The 25,562-nt window shown below is 35.9% G+C and overlaps 2 protein-coding genes across 5 annotated transcripts in view; one reads left to right on the forward strand and one right to left on the reverse strand.

Moving 5' to 3' along the window:
• Nucleotides 1–424: 424 nt before the first annotated feature.
• ERLEC1 (endoplasmic reticulum lectin 1) lies at nucleotides 425–25,163 on the reverse strand. The gene is made up of 14 exons (XM_005907299.2): nucleotides 24,860–25,163; nucleotides 18,807–18,911; nucleotides 17,300–17,380; nucleotides 16,736–16,813; nucleotides 16,541–16,604; nucleotides 15,697–15,731; nucleotides 13,429–13,652; nucleotides 13,212–13,341; nucleotides 8,014–8,175; nucleotides 7,335–7,394; nucleotides 4,397–4,521; nucleotides 2,640–2,717; nucleotides 2,271–2,346; nucleotides 425–1,329 (listed from the first exon to the last, which is right to left on the reverse strand). The coding sequence occupies exons 1-14, from the start codon at nucleotides 25,019–25,021 to the stop codon at nucleotides 1,258–1,260; spliced, it is 1,452 nt and encodes a 483-aa protein (XP_005907361.1). The 5' UTR covers nucleotides 25,022–25,163; the 3' UTR covers nucleotides 425–1,257.
• Nucleotides 25,164–25,263: 100 nt separating this feature from the next.
• Nucleotides 25,264–25,562, forward strand: part of ASB3 (ankyrin repeat and SOCS box containing 3) — a 120,246-nt gene continuing 119,947 nt past the window's right edge. The window contains exon 1 of one of the 4 annotated variants that reach the window (XM_070379592.1): nucleotides 25,264–25,413. The gene's annotated coding sequence lies outside the window, so the exon portion shown is untranslated. Of the gene's footprint in view, nucleotides 25,503–25,562 lie in introns of all 4 variants that reach the window. The other 3 variants (XM_070379589.1, XM_070379591.1, XM_070379590.1) reach the window with 3 other exon arrangements.

The raw sequence follows: 25,562 nt of genomic DNA on the forward strand, positions 1-25,562 counted from the left end.
TAGGCTTTTTAAAAATAGAGAAAATTAATACACTGATACAACCACCTTATGAAGTAATAAGCAGTCTCTACAAAAGAGGAAGCGAGGCTGGAAATGGTTAACTGCTCTGTCCAGGATCACATAGTTAGTAAGTCAAAGAGAGTATGTGGGCCTAAGTGTGGATTCAAAGTACATGCTATTACTGTGTGTGCTGCTTCCTACTATTAAAACGTACAGAAAGCCTTCCAACAGTCAACTGTATTCACCTTATTTCAAACTAAAATATCTTTGACCAGACTGCTGAAAAGGAAGAAAAGTAAAAAATTTTACGGCTGCTTTTCTGTCCTTATTTAGACATGTATGCTCAAAATACGACAGGATGATGTGTGAAACAGAGTAATGGAGAAAATAAAGAAACTGAATAACCTGCCATTGACTACATGACAACACTGCTTGTGGACAGTTTATTCACTTTAAAATAGATACTGTGATATAAAGTTGTCCAGAGCTAAAATCTGTAGTATATAGTAGGCGAGTACAAAGGACAGCCAGCACAGTGTGCTTTGTTAAGATAAATAATTCTGTCAAAAGGTAAGAATGATTTACTGTCTGTATCAGGTACATATTTTGGGGGAAAACACACTCATGTCAAGGAGATATGATATAGATAGAAACAGTTAAAAGTTCTGAAAGAGAGGCAACCTATTGCAATAAGAGTCTCTTGAAGTTAATGGAGGAAAAGAAAATTTCCACATGAGGCTTCACAGTGTGCCCAGTTTCTGGTTTAATACCTGGCAGAGAGCAGTTGCTAAATAAAAATTTGCTGAAAGGATTTCAGGCACTAGGATTTACATATTTAATAGTCTCTCATTTAAACAACCTATCAATTTCTTTCTTCATTATCTACTAGCTATATATAATTTACATAATAAATCTATTATTTAAAAACTTTCAATAGGTACAACAATTATATGACATTTCATTAGGATGAACTCTAAATTGCTTGGACAAGATTTATTTTGGAATCACATTATCCAAGCAAAGAAAGACACACAATCAGTTCCTAAGACACAACAAAAATGAAAAAGGTGAGACAAATGTCTGCCTTAGAAGTTTATCAATAACCTCTTATATACACATATATATTCACAAAGTGGTTGAGAGTCCTTTTATACAATCTTTTATATGAGGTCCATGACTGAGAGCTCTGTAACAGGACAATGGTCAGACAATCATCGTGACTTCCAATGGTTTTTTTCCCCTGAACTTTGTTATCCTTTAGTTGGGGAGAGAAAGAAGTCCATTTTCATCTGCTGTATCTAAGATTTTACAGATCACTGGAGATTCAACCTAAAGAACAACGAAAATAAAACCATTTTAAAGTTGCTAAGCTGAATACTTTATTCAGTATTCTGCTGAATGAATACGTATAAATTTGGTAAATGTATATGAGTCCTTCTTTTGGATAAGTCATCCAATGTTATTTCTACAAAGTGAATTTTTTAGAAAACAATTTTTAGTCATCCATATAAAATGCTAGATAGGTAAGTAGTTATTTTTAAGTAAAAGATGTAAGAAAGAAAAGGAGTAAAGGGCAAGAATAAGAGAGAAATACATTGCTAGGTCTTACATAACAAAATGTAGAAGAATATGGCAAAATAATCAGTTGCACCATTCAAGAAAAGGGTAAAGAAAAATGGCCAAAGATGGGCCAGGTGTTAAAATGATCAGATTTAAGATAATGATAATAAATATAATGGAGGAAATTAGAGGAAATAAGTGGAAAACATAGACAACATGTGTGAATAGATGGGGGATTTTAACAGAGAAAATAAAACCATAAAAAAAAAAAAAAACTGAAGAGGAATGTTAGAAATGAAAAATATAGCAGGGATAAATTCATTCAGAGGTGGACAGGACACAGCAGAGGAAAGAGTCAATAAACTTGGAGATAATTCAATAGAAATGATGTGACCCAAACTGACACAAGAAAAAGGTAAGAATAAGATAAAAGAAGATTTGGGGACAACTTGAAATTAGCATATTTTAATCAGAGCCCCAGAAATAGATGACGGGCAAAATTTTTCCAAAACTCAGACTCAACACTTAGGAACTTGGCATTTTAAAAAATTTTATAAATTATACCTCAATAAAAAAGATGTCAATTTTTACAGAGGCGATATGAGGGCTATATTAAATTCTGGAGACTACTGAATGTCCTTTCTAGACTTAATGCTAAACATTAAAATGTGGCCCCAAACTGAATTCCTGAATATTAGTTTTCCACTTACCCCAAGGATATACTGACAAGAGTGAGGCTCTAGCATATATACAGTGACAGCATGAGGAGAATCTGATTCTTTACACCTAAAACAGAGAGTAGTTTAAGGTATTGCCCAAACCACACAAAATTATTTTTTTTTTTTTCAAGGATAAAAATATCTTTTAAGTGGTTCTATAATTAATAACTGAAATAGCCTAATTTGACAATAACTATTAAAATAATAACAATTACAATTATGATTTTACTATCTTATAATAAAACTATTTTCTGAAAAATTCATATTATTAATAAATATAATTATATCTTATATAAACGTTTGCCCATAGGACGAAATTAAAGAGAAAGGCATAAAGCATGATTTGATGGTCTAACTTACTTTAGTTTTACAGTCACCTGTCTTGGTTTGTCAGTAATATCACAAATATCTCCATTTCCATAAAAATGTGACACCATCCTGAGTCAGAAAAACAAACAAGTTTTATTAAACTATAACTTCACTCATTCAGAGTAACTTTAATGGGTAGGGTGAGATGGTTAGAGGGCTCAATTTTGCAACTATATTCCTTAAAAATACATATTTTAAGGTTATGTCACAGAGAAAGTCTTTCAGGTTCTATAGAATATCAAATTGAGATACTTCTTACTGATTTAATTAATAAGAATAACTTGCATATTATTTGCTGCTGCTAAGTAACTTCAGTTGTGTCTGACTCTGTGCGACCCCATAGACGGCAGCCCATCAGGCTCCCCTGTCCCTGGGATTCTCCAGGCAAGAACACTGGAGTGGGTTGCCATTTCCTTCTCCAATGCATGAAAGTGAAAAGTGAAAGTGAAGTCGCTCAGTCGTCTCCGACTCTTAGCATGGACTGCAGCCTACCAGGCTCCTCCATCCATGGGATTTTCCAGGCAAGAGTAATGGAGTGGGGTGCCATTGCCTTCTCCTGCATATTATTTACTTGTATACAAATAGTTAAGGTTAAACTGCTTTTTAAAAAGTTTTCTTTTAAAGTTAAGCACTTCCCCAGCTCTTCTTTTCCCCTACTCTGAATATTGTTTGCTTTGTCAGTTTTCCCTTCTTCCTACCCTCCATTCAGCTGCACTCCTTAAAATAATGTAATGCAGGAGTAAGAAGGTAAAGCCTATGCTAAGCTATAAATTCCAAAGAGCAGGAACTAAACAAAAGTTTAATTTTGTTAGCCTCATACGTCTGTGCTTCAATATTTGTTGCACATGATACCATGAGCTACTTTCACTTGAAAAATATAAACATTTAAAAAATGTTTGATCTGTTTAGTATATTAACACTTAGATGAATATCTCTTAACTTTGCTAATTTTGATTTTGATCAGTCCAAGAAGTTAGTACATTCTGAAAACAGATCTCTCAATACCATCTGTGCTAGGAAGGACAAAGTTAACATCTGAGAAGGAAAAAGAATGAATGATTTAAAATTCACTGGGTAATGGACTATAAGCAAAGCTAAAGCTTAGTTATTCTTGGCTAAGAAGAAATGAATTTCCTTCTGCTATAACAAGATATACCTAATGGCCCAAAGAAATGTTGAGGCAGTTTTTCAAAAAAAACATTGTTTAACTATTTTCAATCATTACTGCACAACGGTTAAATAACAAAGGAGAATGCTAGAGTATATTTGAAGAGAATTAAATAACTTAAAGAGGTAAAGATTATACATGAAGGGGTAAAATGCTTTATAACAGGGTTAGACCTAATACCTGGAATTGCAGCAGGGTAACACTAACACCAACATTGTCAAAGGAAGTAGTCAAAGTTCATTGCATGCAATTGCCAGGCACTACACTTTACACCAGTTACCTCATTTAAATGTCATAACAGTTCTCTGAGGCAAATACTACTAGACATGAAAAGTGAGGCTTGCAAAGACTATGTACTTTGCCCAGGGTAGCAGGTGAATCGCCAGTGTTTGAATCCAAGGTATCTGACTTCAGAAACTCCTCTTTAACTATTACGCTGTGTTTCCTCTTAAAAAAAAAACTAACCTAAAAAATGTCCCAGAAAAAAAATAACAAAAAGATTTTACTTTAAATTAACGTTTTCCAATATTCTGAGTTTCAAATATTCTAAGATCCAGAGACAAATAAAGTTAGTATTTACCTGACTGTCTGGGTCCCATCATCTTGAAGGTGATAGGCTCTGGCAGTATTCTTCTTAGCCCATTCAATATGTTCTTCTTGGTTCCATGTCCCCACAACCACAGAGGTTTTCCCATTATCCTTGTCCTAATATATGAAAAAATATTTGTGACAGTGAATGTTTGACATCAAGGTGACATTTATGCTGATGGGCTATAAGCTACAGAACTTATCTTCACCTGCACACTGGATATCTATGTTTAGATGTAATAATGTTAGTCAAACTTGATGAGGAGAAATTTGAGCTCATTACTGTTTATTTGTTTCTCTGAATTATGAAACTGGCACTTTCTAGTCAGGTTAAGTCCAGATGTAGTTATTGTGACTCTGTTGCCTTTCACTCTACACTTATCAGTCCTGTCACTTTGCTGGAGATGTTCTTGGCTTCACTCTTCTATTGGTCTATTATTGCCAGCATCTCACCCCTCAACTAAGTTTACTCTCTCACACCTAGATACTGTAACTACATACTACTGTGATTCCTACTTCAATCTCTGGCCTCTATCTCTTACTCATTATACAAGTTTCCATATTATTCATTTGATGATGCACCCCATACTGCCCTTTACATGGACTTCTTCCTTCTCTCTCATTTTTCTTTCCTTCCTGTCTTCCTTTTTTCCTTTGTATTTTATGCCAGGGACCATGTTGGGTACTAATATACATCTGATGAGTAGAATTAAAAACCCTTACAGAGGCAAAAAGGCACAGCCACTGTATAGTGGAGCTTACTGCCTAGTGGAAGAGACAGAGCCATTAAACATTCTTTTAGCAACCACACCGTAGATTCCTAGATAGACAGGTATTAGATTGGCATAGTAAACTGTTTAATAAGAGGTTGGATATAGAGATTGTCTGGGTTTGAATTCTGGTTTCACCATTTACTCCCTATGTGATTTTAGGCAAGTTGCTAAATCTTTGCTTCAGTTTCCTTATCTTAGAATAACAATACTCATCTCTTATGAGCATTGCATGAGTTAATATGTGTAAAGCACTTAGAATGGTGCCTGGTATACAGTGAATACTATGTTTGTTAGCTACTATTATTTTTCTATACCCCAAAGTTCCTACCAGAGTTCCTCGAAAAGTCCTAGGTTATACTACCTTAGCTAAAGGAAGTTTGATAAAACCTAGTGTTGGCAAGCAGAGAAGGCACTGGCACCCCACTCCAGTACTCCTGCCTGGAAACTCCCATGGACGGAGGAGCCTGCTAGGCTGCAGTTCGTGGGGTCACTAAGAGTTGGACACGACTGAGCGACTTCCCTTTCATTTTCCACTTTCATGCATTGGAGAAGGAAATGGCAACCCACTCCAGTGTTCTTGCCTGGAGAATCCCAGGGACGGGGATTACATGATGGGCTGCCGTCTATGGGGTCGCACAGAGTCGGACACAACTGAAGTGACTTAGCAGCAGCAGTGTTGGCAAGTGTATAGGAAAATAGTCATTAATGAGAATGTAAACGATCCAACCTTTGGAGGCAACTGTTCAGTATGCATCTATTCTGACCCACCAAGTACATTTCTAGATGTGTGTACTATGAGTGTACTTGCAAAAGTTTACAAACGCAACTATTTAAAAATGTTCACTAAGACGCTATCACAGCAGAAACTGGAAACAACTCAAAGATCATCAATAGAGATCTAATTAATACACTGTGTGTATAGGCATAATTCTCTGTACCTGCTGAAATAAATGAAATCAGTTGTTGCTGACATGGAAAGATCTCCAAGATACTAGGTGAAAAGAACAAGTGCATTCAGTATATCCCGTCTGTATAAATAAAAAGGTTATATCAAATTTATGTATATGCATTATTTTTTCCCCTTTTGGTTGTTAACTAAGAAAATGTTAACAGCTGTTACTTTTGAAAAATGGGACAACAGTGGAGGAGAATTTTACTTTTCATTCTATTCTATATTGCTGGCATATATTCCTTTAATTAAAAAAAAAAAACAACCAGTGGGTATTATCTGGACTGTACTTAGATGGTACTGTATCTTTTGTATTAATAAATATTATTAAAAAATACATCTACAGATGTAAAACATCTACAAAGCAGCAAGAATAAGAGGAAAGCATGATGAAATGGGACAGCACAGGTTTAATGGAAGAAAAAAAAAGTCCTAGTTTACAGATGCCACATACATTTTTTTAGAATGATTTAAATGTGGAAAGTGAGTTGATCTTTCCTGATATGATCCATCATGGAATTTAAGATCAGCTCAAAACATCTCAGGAGGGCAAATATGGTATTTTCTAATTACCAGTTGTTATTTATTTTGGGGAATAAAGAGCCTTTTAAAACAACCAAATCAATATTTATTAATGTTTGTCTTCAGGGTCTAGTAGTTTACCTTACTAAATGGTAAGCTTTGATTACTTACTAAATGGTAAGCTTTAAGCAGCTTTGATTCAAGTGTGAGAGAATGCTGATTTATGACACTATAAAAGACTAAAGAGCATTTAATCTTAAAACTTAAACTTGGATCATATGGAATCTTCTTTTAGCTGAGAAACTTGCTGTATCTATCCTATTTTACTGAGACTAGTGACAACATTCTATCTTACCATTCACTTTCTTAAATATGAGTTATAAAATGACTAATTTCTTAGCCAAAGCTGAAGAGTTAGTCACAGTACTGTATTATTCTTCCAGACTGACAGTAATGCAAGAATCTGAGTAGTTAACAAACCAAGTTACTTTAAGATGACTGATGTAGTCTTAACTAACAACAAGCTTTCCATTTCCCAAAATTTAGAGATGTTTTGTTGAATATTTCCATATTAAAATCATCTTATATTTAAAAGTAACACCAATCCCACTCTTCTATTTTTCCACAAAAGATTTTTCAAGCTTTAAACCATTTAGTGATAGAATGATATAAAGACTGTGCCATACCTCATGGTATTGATGTACGTGTTTGCCATAGCAGAATTCATATTTCCACCAACCAACACCCTACAGGAAAGGAAACAGATCAAGTTTCAGTACAGAGAAAGGGGTACTGGGGTTTGTCTCAATATTGCCACGTGATAGTAATGGACATATATGTAATAAAAAAAATTGTACCAGCAATAATATGGTTGAAAATCACAACTAAAAATTACTAATAAACTTAAAAAATGGACATACAGAGAATAACTTTCTTGGTAAAATAAAGTAAAATGAAAACTCTACTTATAAGCATATTTTCCACTGATCAGAGGCAGAATTCCACCTTTGCAGATATTAGCTCAAGTTTTAAATGAGCTAATGTAGGGTCATAACCAAAATACAGGCTACACAATCATTGGTGCCCATTCTAGCAATTAGCCAGAATCACACATGAATTACTTATTTAAATATATATATATTTTTTTATCAAGTAAAAGTCAAGTTTTACCCTGTGAGTAAAGAGAAATTATAATGACTATGCCTTATAGTGAGATGTAGAGAAATGTCTGCTGGAAAGCTTCCAGAATCCTGTCATTTCTCTACAGACAAAAAATCTTTTTCAGTGCTGCTAATGTCTCTTGATAAATAACATACAAAGTGAAAGCTGTAAGATAAATACTTAAACTGAAGGTTTATTTCTCACCCCGTGAAAGCAATAGGAACCACTAAGGAACTCTTTTATGAGCTGGTCATCTGTCAATTTGGATATGTGGGTTGTTCCAACAGTGAGCATTGGCTGAGAACCAACAGCAATGGGTTTGTGGATTGCTGGAAATCTCTCTTCCTTAGTTGATTGCAAATCTTCCTAAAATTAAACAAACACATATTTATAGGCTTTAGTATGACTTAAATTAACTTTAGAAAATTTGGAAAATAAAAGTTGTCCACTCATTTTTAATGTGCTTTAAGAAAATGAATTTTGCAACACTTAATAGCATAGAGAAAGCTCTAGTCAAGTGTTAGTTCCATCTACCAGTTAGGGGTATGCTGACCATTCTTAACAATACAGGGATAATTTCTACTTCGTATGTTTTGTCTCATTACTCTTAAGTACTTCACTATCTGTTAGATTTTATATTTTGTTTAAAAAAATGTGGTTACTATCTGTAAAGAAAGGATAATAAGCAGTCTAATAAAGGGCTAAGTGGGAACGAATATGAATGTTAGTTGTAATTATTCAAATGCAGCAGGACCTGGGTGCTGCCCTGGAGCAGACTGCAGTGTAATAACGGAAGGGTACAGGGAACAGCAGATTCAGAGACATGGGTGATTCAAACAGACTGATGAAGAACTGAAACATACAGACTTCACAAAGAGAAAACCCTTGCTTAATTCATGAAACATTAATAATCTGTGACTCATGTGAAGGTCTGTTATGTGTTGTGTGGATGTGCACATGAACCTGAGAAAGCGGTAAGAGCAAAGATGTGTGGTGGTATGAGAGTTAAAACCAAAGACAGAAGCAGGCACTACACGCTGGAAAACTGTGTGATGCCAAGTCTGAACATCAACTTTTAGGTTTTAGACAAAGATATGGTATGATCAGATTTTTAAGTAATTACTTTTGCAGTCACAGGGAAGAAGGGATAGTAACAAATCTGGAGGTGGAGAGTCAAGTTAGGAGCTCAGAAACCCAGGCCAGAGATGAAGAGACTCAAACGTAAGGGAGTGACAAGCAGGGTGGAGAGAAGAGGACAGTTATGAAAGAAGTCAATGATTTAGAAGCTGGACGTTATCTGGGTGCTGACAGTGAGCAGAGGGGAAATGAATCTAGACCACAACTGAAGGAATGAGTATACCAGTGAACTGAATAAAACAACAATAAAGAAATTAAACAGTAAAATGTATGTAGTTACTGTAGTTGCCATTGGCCAGTTGTAGTTCTTTTCTTGTTTTCATCTTGTATAACAGGAGTCACTGGATGGTTATGTTGGAAACCAATGAGCTTATCCTCTCTCTTCTTCAATGTTAAGAACAAAGACTGCCAAGATGCCTTCTTGTTTTTTTTTAAAAAACCTTGACTTTTACATGGCTCTTTCTACATTTATAGAATGTAGGCTCCTTCCACATTCAGAGCCTATACTATGCTCCTGGCACTATTTTAAATGCTGAATATTAAAAATGAAGGAGACATAGTTACTACTCATAAGAAGATAAGGTCTAATAGAGTAAAGCAATTACTTAGAATACATGAGACCTATAGTAAGGTCAGTGAAGAAAAGAATACTGCACAGTGAAACCTGTAGCTGAGAAAAGGGGAAGAGGTAAGAAGAAACATGACCATTTATTATTGTTTCTTTAGGACAGAACATCTACTTTCATTTTAAGGAAAACTATCCCAATAAAAGCAAGATGATAGTAGTTTCTGAATCAGGGTTTGGAAATTCAGAAAATAGATTCTTAATAAATCCAGTCATTTCCAAATTAATGTGCTATAATAACATAGGGCTTCCCCTGTGGCTCAGTGGTAATGAATCTGCTTGCCAATGCAAGAGAGGTGGGTTTGATCCCTGGATTGGGAAGATTCCCCAGAGAAGGAAATGGCAACCCACTCCAGCATTCTTGCCTGGGAAATCCCATGGACAGAGGAGCCTGGCAGGCTATAGCCCAAGGGGTCACAAAGAATCAGATACAACAACTGGAGAGCCAAATATATATTTTGTTTAAAAAATATTCGTTATGGTAAAGCTTAGTTCATACTTGAAAGGCAAACCATATGCCAAATATTAAAAAAAGTTATGTGTAACAAATTGAATTTCTAAAAAAAATTATTCTCAAATAAAGATGACCAGTTCTAAGTAATTACTCACAGTATTACCTAAGATTTCATATACAACATGTACTATCAAGATGCTAGGTATTTTGAAAGCATTATAGCTATCATCTATAGCTTTAAAATTTTTTTTCTCAACTTGTGGATTTAACTCATAAAAGAAAAATAAACTGGCACTTCTTTCTTGAAGAATAATTAAAGTTGGGTGTATGAAGAATTTTGATGGGACTGACTTTTTTAAGTACTTGTTAGTACTGAAATCATTATCAAGAAGAAGATGAGAAAATAATTCCATTTCCAATCTTTCAATACAGCACTTCAAATCAAATGTAGATTAAGGTTAAGATGTTTCCTCCTTATCATAATAGCAGAGTTCACAACATCCACAAAGAGTCTGGCAATATTTTCACAATAAGTATTCAAGAGGAAGGGGCGATAAAGGCCTTGTTGTTGCTGCTGCTGCTAAGTCGCTTCAGTCGTGTCCGACTCTGTGTGACCCCATAGACAGCAGCCCACCAGGCTCCCTCGTCCCTGGGATTCTCCAGGCAAGAACAAAGGCCTTGTAGTTAAATGTTAATTAACCCACTGTTAAATATTAACAGCATACTAGGTGGCAACCCACTCCAGTACTCTTGCCTGGAAAATCCCATGGATGGAGGGGCCTGGTGGGCTGTAGTCCATGGGGTCGCTAGGAGTCGGACATGACTGAGCGACTTCCCTTTCACTTTTCACTTTGATGAATTAGAGAAGGAAATGGCAACCCACTCCAGTGTTCTTGCCTGGAGAATCCCAGGGACGGTGGAGCCTGGTGGGCTGCCGTCTATGGGGTCGCACAGAGTTGGACACGACTGAAGTGACTTAGCAGCAGCAGCAGGTATCACACAACAAGCTGGAAACTCCAAGTAATGAAAATTTAAAAAATCTTCCCTCCCTTTTAATGAAGAACCATAGGAAAAACAACCTATTTTAACCATGTAAGTGCTATAATGGAGGGCTGAATAAAATATACGTTCACAGAAGAGGAAAGATGGATCTCATATGCAGGTAATCCATTAGAAATCCTGGTTCATTTGCAAACAAAGTGACACTGAAAGCAGATCTTCATGCTTACCCCTGATGAATTTCTATTAGTTCATCAGGTGTAGGGAGGGAGGGGAGAAGACAACAGAAGAAGAGGGAAAACAGTATATCCACAGGCAAGGAGGTTGGAAGGAATGTGGTACTTCTAGGAAATGCTTAAGTTGTTCAAAATAGCTGGTATCAAAGGAATGGAAATGAGAGATGAGGCTGAAGCCAGATCATGAATGGTCCTCTATTCTTCTTTGATAAAATGATTGTATGAACAACAATTTCATCTTGAGATATCAATTCAGTCGCTCAGTCGTGTCCAACTCTTTGTGACCCCATGAACCGCAGCATGTCAGGCTTCCCTATCCATCACCAACTGCTGGAGTCTACCCAAACCCATGTCCATTGAGTTGGCAATGCCATCCAACCATCTCATCCTCTGTCGTCCCCTTCTCCTCCTGCCCTCAATCTTTCCCAGTATCAGTGTCTTCTCAAATGAGTCACCTCTTCACATTAGGTGGCCAAAGTATTGGCATTTCACCTTCAACATCAGTCTTTCCAATGAACACCCAGGACTGATCTCCTTTAGGATGGACTTACAGATCACGTTAAATACCAAACGGTTAAACAAATTATCAAATGTTCATTTCAGACAGAACATTTTATCAGCTGTGTGGGAAGGATTAGAAGGAAGATGTGTGAGATTAGTTTTAGGTCTTAAGAAATGATGAAGTTCTGAACTAAAGACAGGTTTGAAAAGCAGAGGATAACACTGATAGCATTGAGAGAGAAGCAGAATGACAGGTTTCTGACTTGGACAACTGGGTAGAGCATACAGCTTTAAAAGGAATGGGGAAGACAAGAAAAGTGTCACTGTGAAAGAGGAAAAAAAGGTAAGTCTGAGATAACTGAAAATGTATACATGTCCAATAGGCAGATGGAAAGGGAAGATGGCATATCAACAGGGAGAAGCAGTAGAGACAAGTGGTTAAGAGGGACAGATTCTAGAATCGGACTGCATTGATTGTAATCTCTAACCCATCACTTGTCACTTCCCCTCTGAACCTCAGTTCCCTAACCTGTTAAGGTGAGTAATACTATATCTTATATGCTGTTGTAAGGATTAGATAATAGCTGTAAGGACTCAATTGTTGTTTCGTTGCTAAGTCTGACTCTTTTGCGACTCCATGTACTGTAGCCCGCCAGGCTTGTCTGCCCATGCGATTTCCCAGGCAAGAATACTGGAGTGGGTAGCCACTCCCTTCCTCAGTGAAGATTCAATACATGTTATTAATTGTGATTGTGGTTTGTAGATGTATATTTATAATACACAGGCATGGAAACGGAAGTTGAAAGAATAGTCCTGGATGAGCTTACCTAAGGAGACAATGTACAAAAAGGAGAGAAAGGACCTGTGAACAGAACCAAGGGAACTGTAACATTTTAAGAAGCAGGAATTAGAGAAAGAGCTAGTACACAGGAGAAGAGAACCAGTGAGATAATGAACTGAAGCAAAGAAAGGAGAAAAAGTTCAAACTTCAAATGTTCAGCTAAGATCAAATTATGCACATGTCCAGCAAATTTAGAACCAAAGACAGCTGCTGATCTTAGTAAGAACCATTTAAGGAGAATGACAGAATGATGGTTTGATAAATAGCAATGAGTTGAAGAATAAATAAAGTATTAGGAGATGAGTTGTAGTCTATTTTTTTCAAGACGCTTAGCTGGGAAGTTCGGTTAACTAGCTGAAAAATTTAACTGAAATGAACAGGATGCCAAACTTTAAAATATTATGGAATCATGAGTGTAAGAAAATGCTAAAATAGTCTGGGAAGTACTAGAATAAGGAAAATTAAAATCAAGAGAATTGGAATTGACAATTTTGAGTCAGGAAAATAAATTACTATTACCATACTACAGAAAATCATTAAAATACTGATATATGCTATGATTTTTGGAAATGGAAGCACTGGGAAAATACTGTTCGATAATTCTCATACCTCTTTGTTTCTCCTAAAAGGCACCCTTAGTATTTCTTCCTGTTGTTCCAACTGTCTCAGGGTGAGGGGTTTAAACGGCGATCCTGGTAGTGACTGGCAAAATATGTCATTCACAGGAGATGCTCTGAATCTGTTCAGTGAAAACAAAGTGTTAAAGCTAAGCATACATTTTAAATAGTGTGCATTTCATGTTTAAAATATTAAATCCACATCCTACCTATATTTAGGATGATTGCACAAGAGTGGTGTCAAAATGACAACTTCATATTCACAAGTTGTAACTTCAGCTACTGAAAGAATTTCATGCTTAGATTCAGGATGACATATGTACATCACAGTACTTGATCTGGGCCGGTTCTGTTTCAAACTACAAGGTGTACCATTTCCCATTCCCACTGGATAGTAGGGTGTCATCTGACCTTCGATATTTTTAGTGGGAATCTTAAAAAAAGAGTATAAGACAGACTTTTCATTAGAAATAGAGGTGGGGTGAGGATGGGAGTAGCACTTATTCTGAAAGGAAGAAAACTACATTTTATTTATAAACTAACATTTATTTAATATAATGGTAACACTTCTGTATTTTCTATAAGCTCTCCTAATGTTCTTTTGGTTCATATTCTTACTTAATATATACATATTTTCAGAGCTAATTTAATACAGCATAAAAGGAAATTTTCACTTGGTGCTAAAATTAAGATGTACATTTATATAAAGGATTACAAAGACATAATTAATATGAATTATCTTCAATAGTTACAAAGAAAGAGACCAGGATAAAATGCAGAAACTTCCTATACTGGGCTGGTCAAAGCTTTCTTCACTAAACCCTCAGTGGATGCCTGTGTTAGAATTTAGATTCTAGAAGTCTGAAGTTTGATTCGTCAAAAAGTGGGGCTACATAGTTAATACTATCTTCTAAAACAGATATCTAAGTATTACACTGATTCATCAGTCTGGTTACTCTTCTTTCCTGTTATTAACAGACACACTTCTCAGCATATAAACTCTTAAGTAAATCTATTCAAGGCCAACAAAAGACAAATGAAGACATTTTTACAGAATGGGAGAATAAAGGAGATCATCTCAGAAGACAAGGATTATTAAGGAGTTAGCTCCCACACTTTTATCAACAAACACAAGAAAAATTACATGGACGGGCTTTAAAAAGATGTTGTTAATAGTATCTCCAAGCAAGCTCTTTGGAGGCAGGGAGCTTATCTTGTATCACTTTGGTACCCTGTCAGTGCTATATCCAAAACAGGCAATAAATAAAAGATTCTAGAGAAAAATATTTTGAGGTTTCTTGTATGCTGTTTTCATGCTAATGTCTGGAATTAGAAAATCCTGGGTTCAAATCCCAGCTCTGAATTCACCAGCCTTATGCCTTTGACCCAATTTCAGTTCTTGTCATTTGTAAAACCAGAATAATAATATATACTCAAAGGCTATAGGGAGAATTGAGCATTACTCTTGGTTATATGTCTTGCACAGCATCTGGCTTATAAACCAGGGCTCAAAAATGTGAGTTTTCTTCCCTTACCCTTTTCTTCCTCTTCCTTTATCATTTCACACTTTGAATTTCATCTTGCTATCCTCCAGAGCCAAAATATTTTGAGATAAATATTTTCTCTCAAAGGTAGTCTGTAAAATTAAAACTTTTAAAAATAGCAATGCTACGTGTGTCTATGCACAGCTAATCAGTTCCTCCAAAGCCACCTTTTTAAATTACAGGCACCCCTTTTAAGTAATTTCTAAGACTTTTTGCCATTTTACTTTACTTCTAATAAAAGTATCATTATGATATGAAACCATTTGTAGGAATATTCTCCAACAGTAAGTTATTTAACTTTATGGAAATTTTAAGGATTCAGAAATCATTCCTTAAACCACAAGGGCACTTAAAATTGTAATTAGTCACCCTAAGGAATAGTTCTTTTTTAAACAACCCTACTTTTCAGTCATCAATTATGCATTCAGATTCAATAAACATTCATGAAAGGCCTGTATTATATCTAGCATTCTACTTTGCACTGCAGAATAAAGAGATAAAAGACAGTCCCTGCTTTTAAGAGGCTTGCAGTCTGGTAGCTTGTTATTTACACATACAGTTTATCTGTTTTACCCACAAGAGATAGGGTTCAAACAAAAGAAAAAAAATGTAAAAGCTCCTATTATAATTGCTTGCAATGTTAAATAGAGGGGAAGAACCACCGCTAAGCACAGAAGTGATATAATGCTATTACAGAAACTTTCCCAGACACATCTTTGATAAATTCATTTATTTTTGTACGATCTTAAAAGTAAATAAAAGCAATATAGGATAACTTTTGCAGAAAAACCTAACAGATTGCAAATTTTCTTTTACCAAATCCTTTGAGGTATTTGATAGACAGTTAAAGAACACCTGGCTATATTTTGTCAATTAAGTTACATAAATTTGTGTTTAGCTGTTCAGAGTAAAAAATCACCAATTATCACTTGCCTCTTTCGATTTTTCCTCTTCTTCTGCTTCTTGTTCTGTGGATTAATACAAAAGCAAGTATAAATAATGAGTGGTAACTTATATACAAGACATAAAATGACTAAGTCTTCAATTTGTAACCTTAAACTTCTTTCTAAAGAAGACTCAAAGCATACACATAATTTTTATCTTACTACTTTAAGCTAATTTTCTTGAAATGGTTTCTTTTGAAAAGAACAGTCATTTAATCATTTTATCTTTATCTAGGAAATAGTCTATTTGAGGCATAAAAACTGGTCACAAGTTTTCTTCTAAAATGTTTTTATCTCAGTGAAAGGTTTATTCTTAAAAGAGTTGGCCAATTTGAATAATAGAGATTAATAAAAACATTTCATAATTTGAGGGATATATCTACATGTTTATTTCCATATATAAAGACTTTGCTTAAACCAAGCAAATAAATAAACTATATAAATATAACACTGACATGTATATCTCACCAGATTTAAAAATTAATAGGTAGAAAAAAAGCAACAATGTTTGTTAAAGCAAAAAATAATGGAAAGATCTCTTTGAAAAGGTTTTCTAAGGCATTGTTTAGAAATTTATTTAAGTGTTTTACAATTCATAAAGTCTCCAACAAGATCTTTTTTTTTTTTAATCGATTGGCTGCATCATGCGGCATGTGGTATTTCAAGTTTCCTGACCAGGGAGTGAACCTGTGCCCCCTGCACTGGAAGCGTGGCGTCTGTAACCACTAGACCATCAGAGAAGTCCTTCCCACAAGATCTTTTAAATTCCAATTTGAATATATACTTTAAACCAAATACTAACATTATTACTAAATCACTCTGTAGAAACAAACCTTTTTCGGATAGAAGGTTCTTAGCCAACATATTTCCAAGATAGTACTCGTGAATATTTATTTTCTATATTAAAAAAAAAATAATGTAAGTATTTTGCAAATACATTTTTAAAGAACACAAATTAAAAAAAAATCTCATTATTACAGTTTTCATTTTATAATGTTCCATATTTTATAGTTTGAAGAAAAAAATACCTGACCACTTTCTTTCTCTTCATGGTACTGCCGAACGTGTTTTCCGTGACATACTTCATAAGTCCAGTAAGACTCAATCTAAGAGAGATGGATGTATACAAAAGCCACATAACTCAACTGAATTACTTTTTGATATTTTAAGCAACTGAGTAGATTTCTCCCAAGATTTAGAATAAACTTTCATTAAATGAAAGTTATTACTATGCCTCAGAAAATATGAAATTTCTGAAGCCTATTCACTGTTTTCACTAATTAGATAAATGTAAAAATTCTGTGAAGCAAATAGTTCTACACCTGGGGTCTGTAATAAACACCCAGCCAAGGGACCATTTTCCACACAGCCTAAAAGATAACAATGAGCACTTTTTATTAAAATTGTATACAAGGAAACTTTCTTTTGATCTGAAAAACATTCAAAGCAGTTTGGTAAGTGATATATTTGATAAGTGATATTACTGGGTGTTTGCCGCATATACAATACTATACAGGAATTTAAACTTTCAAGGGTTTATTGGCTGCTGGAAAATTTATTTTCTAATTATCAAGTGAACATAAAATACATACTCTGTAGGAGCAACTGCTTTGTTTAAATAGGGGCTCCAACAGCTCTCTTGGATTCGGGCCTTTATAATCCTTTTCTTCTTCCTATGAAAGAATTAAGAGTTTAATATCGTTATTCGGGAGCTTTCTTCAACTCTGCTGTTTAGCTATTAACTCATTGGTCAAGTCACAAATGCTTGGAAATAAAAGGGGAAAAAGTCAAAAGATTTAATAAGATCCTATGGTATGCCATTTCTTTCAAAAGAATTGAAATATATGCAGCAACATGGATGGACCTAGAGACTTCTATATTGAGTGAAGTCACACGGAGAAAGGTAACTATCATATGGTATTGCTTATATGTGGAATCTAAAAAAATGGTACAAATGAACTTATTTACCAAAAAGAGAGTCACACATGTAGAAAACAAACTTATGGCTACCAGGGGGGAAGGGCGGGGGAAGGGAGATAAACTAGGGGATCAAAATTGACAGAAACAAACTATTATATATAAAATAGATAACTGTTAATAGTAAGAACCTACTGTATAGCACAGAGAACTCTACTCAATACTCTGTAATGGACTACATGGGAAAACAATCTAAAAAAGAATGTATATATGTAATGTGTAACTGATTCACTTCGCTATATACCTGAAACTAACACAACACTGTAAACCAACTACACTCCGATTGAAAAAAAAAAGAACTGAAGTATAAAACACAGAGCCATAGAAAAATCTTCAATTCTTCCTTTTCTTAGAAAAAGGTTTCTGAGTATCAGTGTCCTGAACAATTCTTATACACCTACTTGAGAATTTCTAGCTATAAAAGCCTTGAATAGTTGAATCTTACATAATACACTGGAAAGTTTTAAGATACTTCTCAGTTTTCCAATTTTACATTTCATACTCGAATGCCATAAATATGTGTATAATTGTGTATGTGTATATTTGTGTCTTAAGGTTTAAAACAAAACGAAATAGATAGCTGTCTTTCACAGATCTTAAATCTGAACAAAACTTCTTAAGAAAGCACTCAATGAGTTTAATACTTCCATTTTAGAGATTATGAAAATATTCTGTAATTAGCTCAAAAAATTGATTGAGTGGAGGAATTGAGTTTCAAATTTGTTCAGGTTCCACAGCTAACTATAGCCTATACCTCAGCCTCCTGGCTCCTAGGCTGGTGTCCTTTCCATTTTACCATGCTGCCTCTGTTTCATCTTGAAAGAAGTCATTGCCTTAAAGGATGGATAAGAGGCAGTTAGCGCATTTTAGGAGGAAGAAACGGGCAAGAGCTAAGGTAATGAGAAAGTACAAGGTACCTACAGATTTATTTACTAGCAGTTCTTTATAAAAAATGTCACATATACATAATCTAAGAATTCAGGAATAATGTGATTACTATTTTTATGGTAAGACAGCATTACTGAGAAACCTGTCGCTCAATTTTATTTTAAAGTATGCAGTTGCAATGTTTTAAATAAATGTTTGGTAACAGGAATTATCAATGTATTTACAAAAACTTACCTCGTCCCCACTTGCCACAAGGGGAAGAATGCATTTATATTTTTCTTTATGTGTAGTTGTCATGATGACATAATTATCTTCTTTATACAAAACTCCAGTTGTAGGCTAGAAATAGAACAAAAAATGTACATTATTTTCTCTGATTAAACTAAACTATAATTTATCATTTCAACAGAGGATTTTCAAACCTATTTACTTCCAAAGGCAGGAAAAAAGTCTACATGTTTTTTAATGATAAAATGAAGACAACAGACTTTTTCTTGGTGTTACAATGTAACAGAAAAAAAAGGAACAAAAATATAGTGTGGAGTATAAAGGAAAAAAGGAAAAAAGTAGTAATGCAACAAACTGAAGTTATAATATGGATTAAAAAGTATTTAGAGGCAGTGAATGTACATGGATACACCATCACTGAATACTTATTACCACCTATACATGAGAGTCTACAGCAACTTACAAACATACTTCCAATTCTTTTTGATGGGACATCTGAACCTAAGATAGTACAGTAATTTTCATATTTGGGTAACATATGGATAAATTACTATGAATCCTCTGTGCTAATTTAACTTTTTTAGTATGTATAAGGGTCAGCAAATTTTTCCTGTAAAGGGCCAGATAGTAAATATTTTAGGCTTTGTGGGTCATATGATCTCTATTGCAACTACAATGGCACCCCACTCCAGTACTCTTGCCTGGAAAATCCCATGGACGGAGGAGCCTGGTAGGCTGCAGTCCATGGGATCGCTGGAGTCGGACATGACTGAGCGACTTCACTTTCACTTTTCACTTTCCTGCATTGGAGAAGGGAATGGCAACCCACTCCAGTGTTCTTGCCTGGAGAGTCCCAGGGACGGGGGAGCCTGGTGGGCTGCCGTCTATGGGGGCACATAGAGTCGGACACGACTGAAGCGACTTAGCAGCAGCAGCAGCTATGCCATTGTAGGAAATAAGTACACAGGCATTATTATGTAAATGAATAAGCATGGATGTTCTGAGAAAAAAACAAACAAACCAAAAAACCTTATAGAAATCAAGTTTGGAGTGGGCCAGCCTAAAGGTGTAGTTTGCTGACTCATGGTATATATCAACAAGACTATCGTTAAAGTGTTCTACAGTATAAAACCAAACAAATTCACAAATCAAAAAGAACCAATGCAATTCAAATGAACCTTTCAATTACTATAACTGGTATCATTTTACAAAAAAGAAATCTCTGCTTTGTGACAGAAAATATGTCACTAACTACTAAGGCAGATGGAGAAGGAAATGGCAACCTACTCCAGTATTCTTGCCTGGAGAATTCCATGGACAGAGGAGCCTGGCGGGCTACAGTCCATGGGGTCGCCAGAGTCGGACACAACTTAGTGACTAAATCACCACCACCACCAAGACAGACGTTTTCAAAGTCTATGAGCAGTATTCTGTGGCAGTTCAGTTCTCTCTTTTCTCTTCTGACAGTAGATAAAATCACTAAACTATTTGGCAATCCCTAGTAATGAAAGAATCACTCTTATTACAGACCTCTATTCTTTCTTCAATTTAACAAAACAACTCTTAACTACAATAAAACCAGTAGTACTTGAAACTTTAAGTACTTGAAACCTTAAACACAAATAGAAATCAGGGCCATGTTTTCCCAAGATAATAAAGCAAAACAAAAAACAGCAGTAAATACTGACTGTATGAGCTGTATGACAGTACCATTTGAGCCCTTTACATTATTATCTCATCAATGCTCAAAACAAGCATTGTACCCATTTCACTGAAAAGGAAACTGAAGCCCAGGGCTTAAATAATTTGTCCAAGGTAACATAGTTAGTAAACAGCACAGCCCAGAGAAGAAACCTAGCAGACTGGTTCCATATTCTGTGTGCTCTTAACTGTTTTAACATATTTGAATCAGCTTTGGTTAACATTTTCTTAGATTACTATACAGCGTGTGCTTGCATATTAAGTCGCTTCAGTCATGTCCTGGACTATAACCAAGGATCCTTATTTAAAAGAACATTATAACTGAAGACAGGAATCAAAGAGATTTGAAAGTGAGAGTTGCAAAGCCAAATTTATGATAAAGGGATCCTTAGAAACATTTATTCAGTTTAGCCAACAAACTGCTGTTAAGACATAACATTTCTATCTTTTGGTATTTTTCAGATATAGTCAGAACATATGATGGTGTGTTGTGCAAAGAATGACTCACATTCATTTAGCTAGCAATAGATGGCTTAAAGTTTTGTCAAATCATTCCTGTACTGCAGTGAAGGTGGACGGTAGCATATGTCTTAAATGCATTCCTCTCTATTTGTGAAGTACCTGCAATCTAGTGTTCAGAACTGGATTAAATAGCAATACTGACTCATTTACTAAAACGTTCAGAACAGTGCTAACAATGGAAAAAGAAACTGCTTGTTTGGAACCACAGCAAAGAAAGACAATTCTTTCTTTGTAATTAAAACTATAATCTTGTGTTTTATGTCTATATGATGAAATTTATTCCTTGTTTTTAAGGTTTAGGTAAAAGGTAACAGAAATAGAAACCATCTCTATTCTTATTTGAAGATTTGTTGTTGCTGCAAAGATTTATTTTTCATTAGTTTAGGAAAGGCTGCTGCTGCTAAGTGGTGTCAGTCGTGTCCGACTCTGTGTGACCCTATGGTGGCAGCCCACCAGGCTCCTCTGTCCCTGGGATTCTCCAGGCAAGAGTACTGGAGTGGGCTGCCATTGCCTTTTCCATAGGAAAGGCTATTTTCCTCTTCAATAGAACAGACCAAATAACATTTCTTCTATCTGAAAACTCTTTGCTGAAATAGTGTATCATTTATTGGGATCACAAAGTAAACATTTTAAACAAATTTTACCCGACTTTTTTTTTTTTTATTTCCTTCACTTCTAATTACAAAGAAGTTTTAATAATGATGTTTTAATAATGGACTTTTTAATAATGGAAATTAGAGGAGAAAAGCTAACTTTTTGACTTTTAACTTAAAAAAATTTCTGATCAACTAAAATGCTTCCTTTTGATTTTGTAAAATAGGTTTTTACTTAAAAAATGAATTCTGAATGCACATAATCACAGACAGTGTTTAAAAAAACTTGTTTTATATAACTTGACACCTTAAAGTAATTCCAGTGTAAGAGGCAATATTAGCGATATGATAAAAATCAGATTTTAATATAATGAGACTAATCAAGGAGGGGTGTAGTCTTCAAGATTAAGGAACTTGAAAAGTATCTTGGCAAGTGTGAAATTTCTAATGCTTGACACAAGTCTGGAGGAATTAAGACAGAGGATGAGAAAGAAAGCTATCCTGGAGAATCTGTAAAATAAACTCAATGGTACAACTTGTTAAGATATAGGACATGATTCAAACCATGGAGACGGTCACCATTTCCCCCAGAGGTAGCATTTGTTTTCAAATGGGAATACATTTCTGTATTAGCAAAAGAAGTTGAAAGAAAATTAGACTTATTTTGCAGTTTTCCTTTGGAGATGTTCATGAATTCTGTGTGAAGTAATGAATAATTGAACGTTTTAAAGACAGAGAGATGATGTTTCAGAAGGAAAATACACACAAAACCAAAACTGACTGCTAAAAACCAGTAAAGAAAGAATATCATAATCATGAATTATTGGAAACATTAAAAAATGTATATATTTTTGGCATTTGATAATTTTTCTAAGTAAATTTGAAAGATGATGTATCATTTTGATATATCTGAATGGCAAGAGAATATAAAGCACAGAAGAGTTTTAAAGATTAAAAAACCTGAGATCTTTTAATCCAATCCCTCTCAATTTCAGGTGGTAGAGAGAGAAAGGATCTTTATCCTAGTTCATTCAGCTGCTCAGTTACACACAAATGTTCATCCAACTGGCCTATAAAACAAAATGACGGTGCCAGGTGTGGAGGGCTGTAGTTTCAATTACACAAAGTAGGGAAGTGAAGCCTTGAGATTAAGAAAATATTAAAAGAAATCAGATCAATGATAATGGTTCTTGAGGCTTATTTTTGCGGGAGGGCCATAGGCCTTTTGCTAAGGCATAGGAAAATGTCTTTAGTTTTTTCCCAAAATAACTCAAACTTAAAAAAAAAAGGAAAAAAATTCTTCCCAAATTTTCAAACAAGCCCATCTTAGATTATGCTTTATTGTCAAATAAAAATAATTAAAAACAAAATTTCAAAATAAAATTGTTAAGATATAGGAAAGGTTGGTCCACCGTACATTTAGATCCTTTTCCATAACCTTTTGCAGCCAGCAAACAACAGTGCCAGAAAGAAAACGGAACGGTTTGGTAATAACTTCTAAAAAGGCTAGTTTTAGTCACCTGCATATAGGTCAGTAACTTTTTAGGGCCATATATTAGCATGCCTTTTTTAATTAAAAAAAAAAAAACCATTGATGTAGAGTAAAAAATTTTAATGACCACATTCTTTAAACATTTGCCGAGTTCATGCCCAGTGTGCTCTTCAGAAATAATCAGAGGTTGGACTAAAATATTCTCATCTCCAAGTTGTAGCTGACTTATAACAAACTTTTATATAAACATTTTAATATATTAGTATTTTCTGAATAAGAAACCTACTGTATAGAACTGGGAACTCTCTTTAATGCTCTGTAATGACCTATAGTGGAACAGAATCTAAAAAAGAGTGGGTATATGTATATAGCGTGTATGTGTAACTGATTCAGTTTGTTGTACAGCAGAAACTAACACAACACTGTAAATCAACTATACTTCAATAAAAATTAATTAAAAATATCTCCTGGCATTAATGCAAAGACAAATTGGCTTCCCAGAGAAATATCTACTTAAATTTAAGAATCACTGAACTATCAGAATGGAAGAACTGAAAACAAACCAGGTGTGAAATATTAGCTAAAACCAACACCAGCAAATAGAAATCTGGGTTGTGGAAATGACGACATCCCTTATCCTGGGACATTCTGTGCTGTCATGATAGTATCACATATTCATGTTTTATATATATGTAACAGAACATATACTAACAGAATATATATATTGATATAGTATATATCAATATATATATAGTATATATCAATATATATATTGATATAGTATATCAATATATATATAGTATATATCAATATATATATTGATATAGTAACAGAACAATATACTAAAATAGTCTTCCAAGTAGAACGACTGCAGATAATTGGAATAAGAATTAAAAAAAAAAAAACTTTTCAGGGGCAGGTGGGCTGTTACATTTTCCCTGATTTCCATTTTAAATAAATGAATTAATTACCATACGGTAAGTATCACAAGAACCTATTTATTATTGGCCGACAATGGATAGGAAGACTTCTCGGAAGTCCACTTCCCAAAGGAAGGACTGCAAATATTCATTACTTCGAGGTTATAAATACGTTTTTCAATGTAGGAAAACTGACCATAAAATCTCATGTTCTGGAGTCTTAAGTAACAGTTATAATACATCAAAACTGTAAACGACATTCTGCATAAGTGTCGTTAACATCTCACCGGTCAAACAGCCCTCTCTGAGAGACAACTTTGAAGGGAAAAGAGCTGTGCGGTATATGTATACTGTGCATATACGACAGAGAAAAAACGAGTATGAGAAAGGGAACTCATATCCACAGTACAACTGATTGTGTAGGAAGGGTGTGTGTAATACTCCTTGAAGGAGAGAAGGTTGCTGGTGGAGGAAGAGCTGCAGGTGACTTGCCAGAGAGAAAACAGACGCGCCTGACGTGGTTCTGGAAAAGCTGCTTCCACGGGGGGGAGTGTTGGTAAACTGGAGAGACAGATTTCTTTAAAAGGGAGAACAGGTGACCGCTGGATCCTGAATGTGTAGGCATGGAGGCACATCCACACTACGTGTTTGCTAAGCACTTGCTGTATGAATGAACGAACGCGGGATTACTGAAGCTTTGGACTAGGAATGAAGCATGCGCCTGCAGAGGAGGTTCTAGGGAAAAAAGCGTAGAATACCGAGAGAAGGGGCCGAACTCTTTTAAGTGCCGGGAAGAAGAGAGATGGCTACCGGGTTCGCAAGGGCACTGACCAGAGAGAACTCGGTGCCGGGCCAGTTGACTCGGAAAGGTATGTCATCGCTGAGCTGGGGTAGCGCTCGGCCGCCTCCGGACGCCTCCAGGAGACCGCAGAGGACCAATAACACCGGCCCGCCTGGGACCAGACTCCGCGCGCCGCCGCCTCCTTCCTCCATCCTCCGCCGCCGAGTTCTCCAGCCGCCGCCACAACCTCCTCGGCCCACAGAGGAGAGGAGGGGGAGGAGGAGGAGGCGGCGGCGGGACTACCAAGCGTCCAGGCAGCCCGGGGCCCAACCGCCGCCACGTCTCCTTCCGGAGAGCCCGGCAACACCGCCCCCGCCCCCTTGGGCTTCCCACCACCGTTTCCGGGGCAGGTGGTGTATCAACATCCGGGGCCGCCGAACCGTCTGCCTACGGAAGCCGGGACGGCGGTAGCGCTTCTCTTGTTGACCACAACCGCAGTCTGGCGGCGGAGAGCGAACGCAGTGGCTTGCCAGGAGTGGACGCCCAAAGACTGGGCCTTGGGCCAGCCGTTTCCGCGGCGGCGAAGTAGCAGCACGGAGAGCTGGTGAGTCCGGGAGGCGGGCAGCTCTCAGCACAGAGTGGGCGGCGGCTTGACCCTCATGGAGCCCCCACCGGAGAGCGGGGCTGGTGCAGGTATTCAGATGAGAAAATTCGAGGTGGCGAAGAGAAGTGAGAAGTGGTGGTGTTTCTGAC

Source organism: Bos mutus, chromosome 11, assembly GCF_027580195.1.
Source record: "Bos mutus isolate GX-2022 chromosome 11, NWIPB_WYAK_1.1, whole genome shotgun sequence".
In the NCBI taxonomy this organism is placed as follows: domain Eukaryota; kingdom Metazoa; phylum Chordata; class Mammalia; order Artiodactyla; family Bovidae; genus Bos; species Bos mutus.

Coding starts and splice junctions, on each gene's coding strand:
- ERLEC1 (XM_005907299.2), bottom strand. CDS start 25,021: ATGGAGGAAGGAGGCGGCGGCGCGCGGAGTCTGGTCCCAGGCGGGCCG. Junction 15,732..16,540: donor GAACCTTCTATCCGAAAAAG/GTTTGTTTCTAC, acceptor ATTAATCCACAG/AACAAGAAGCAGAAGAAGAG. Junction 13,342..13,428: donor TGCAATCATCCTAAATATAG/GTAGGATGTGGA, acceptor TTCACTGAACAG/ATTCAGAGCATCTCCTGTGA.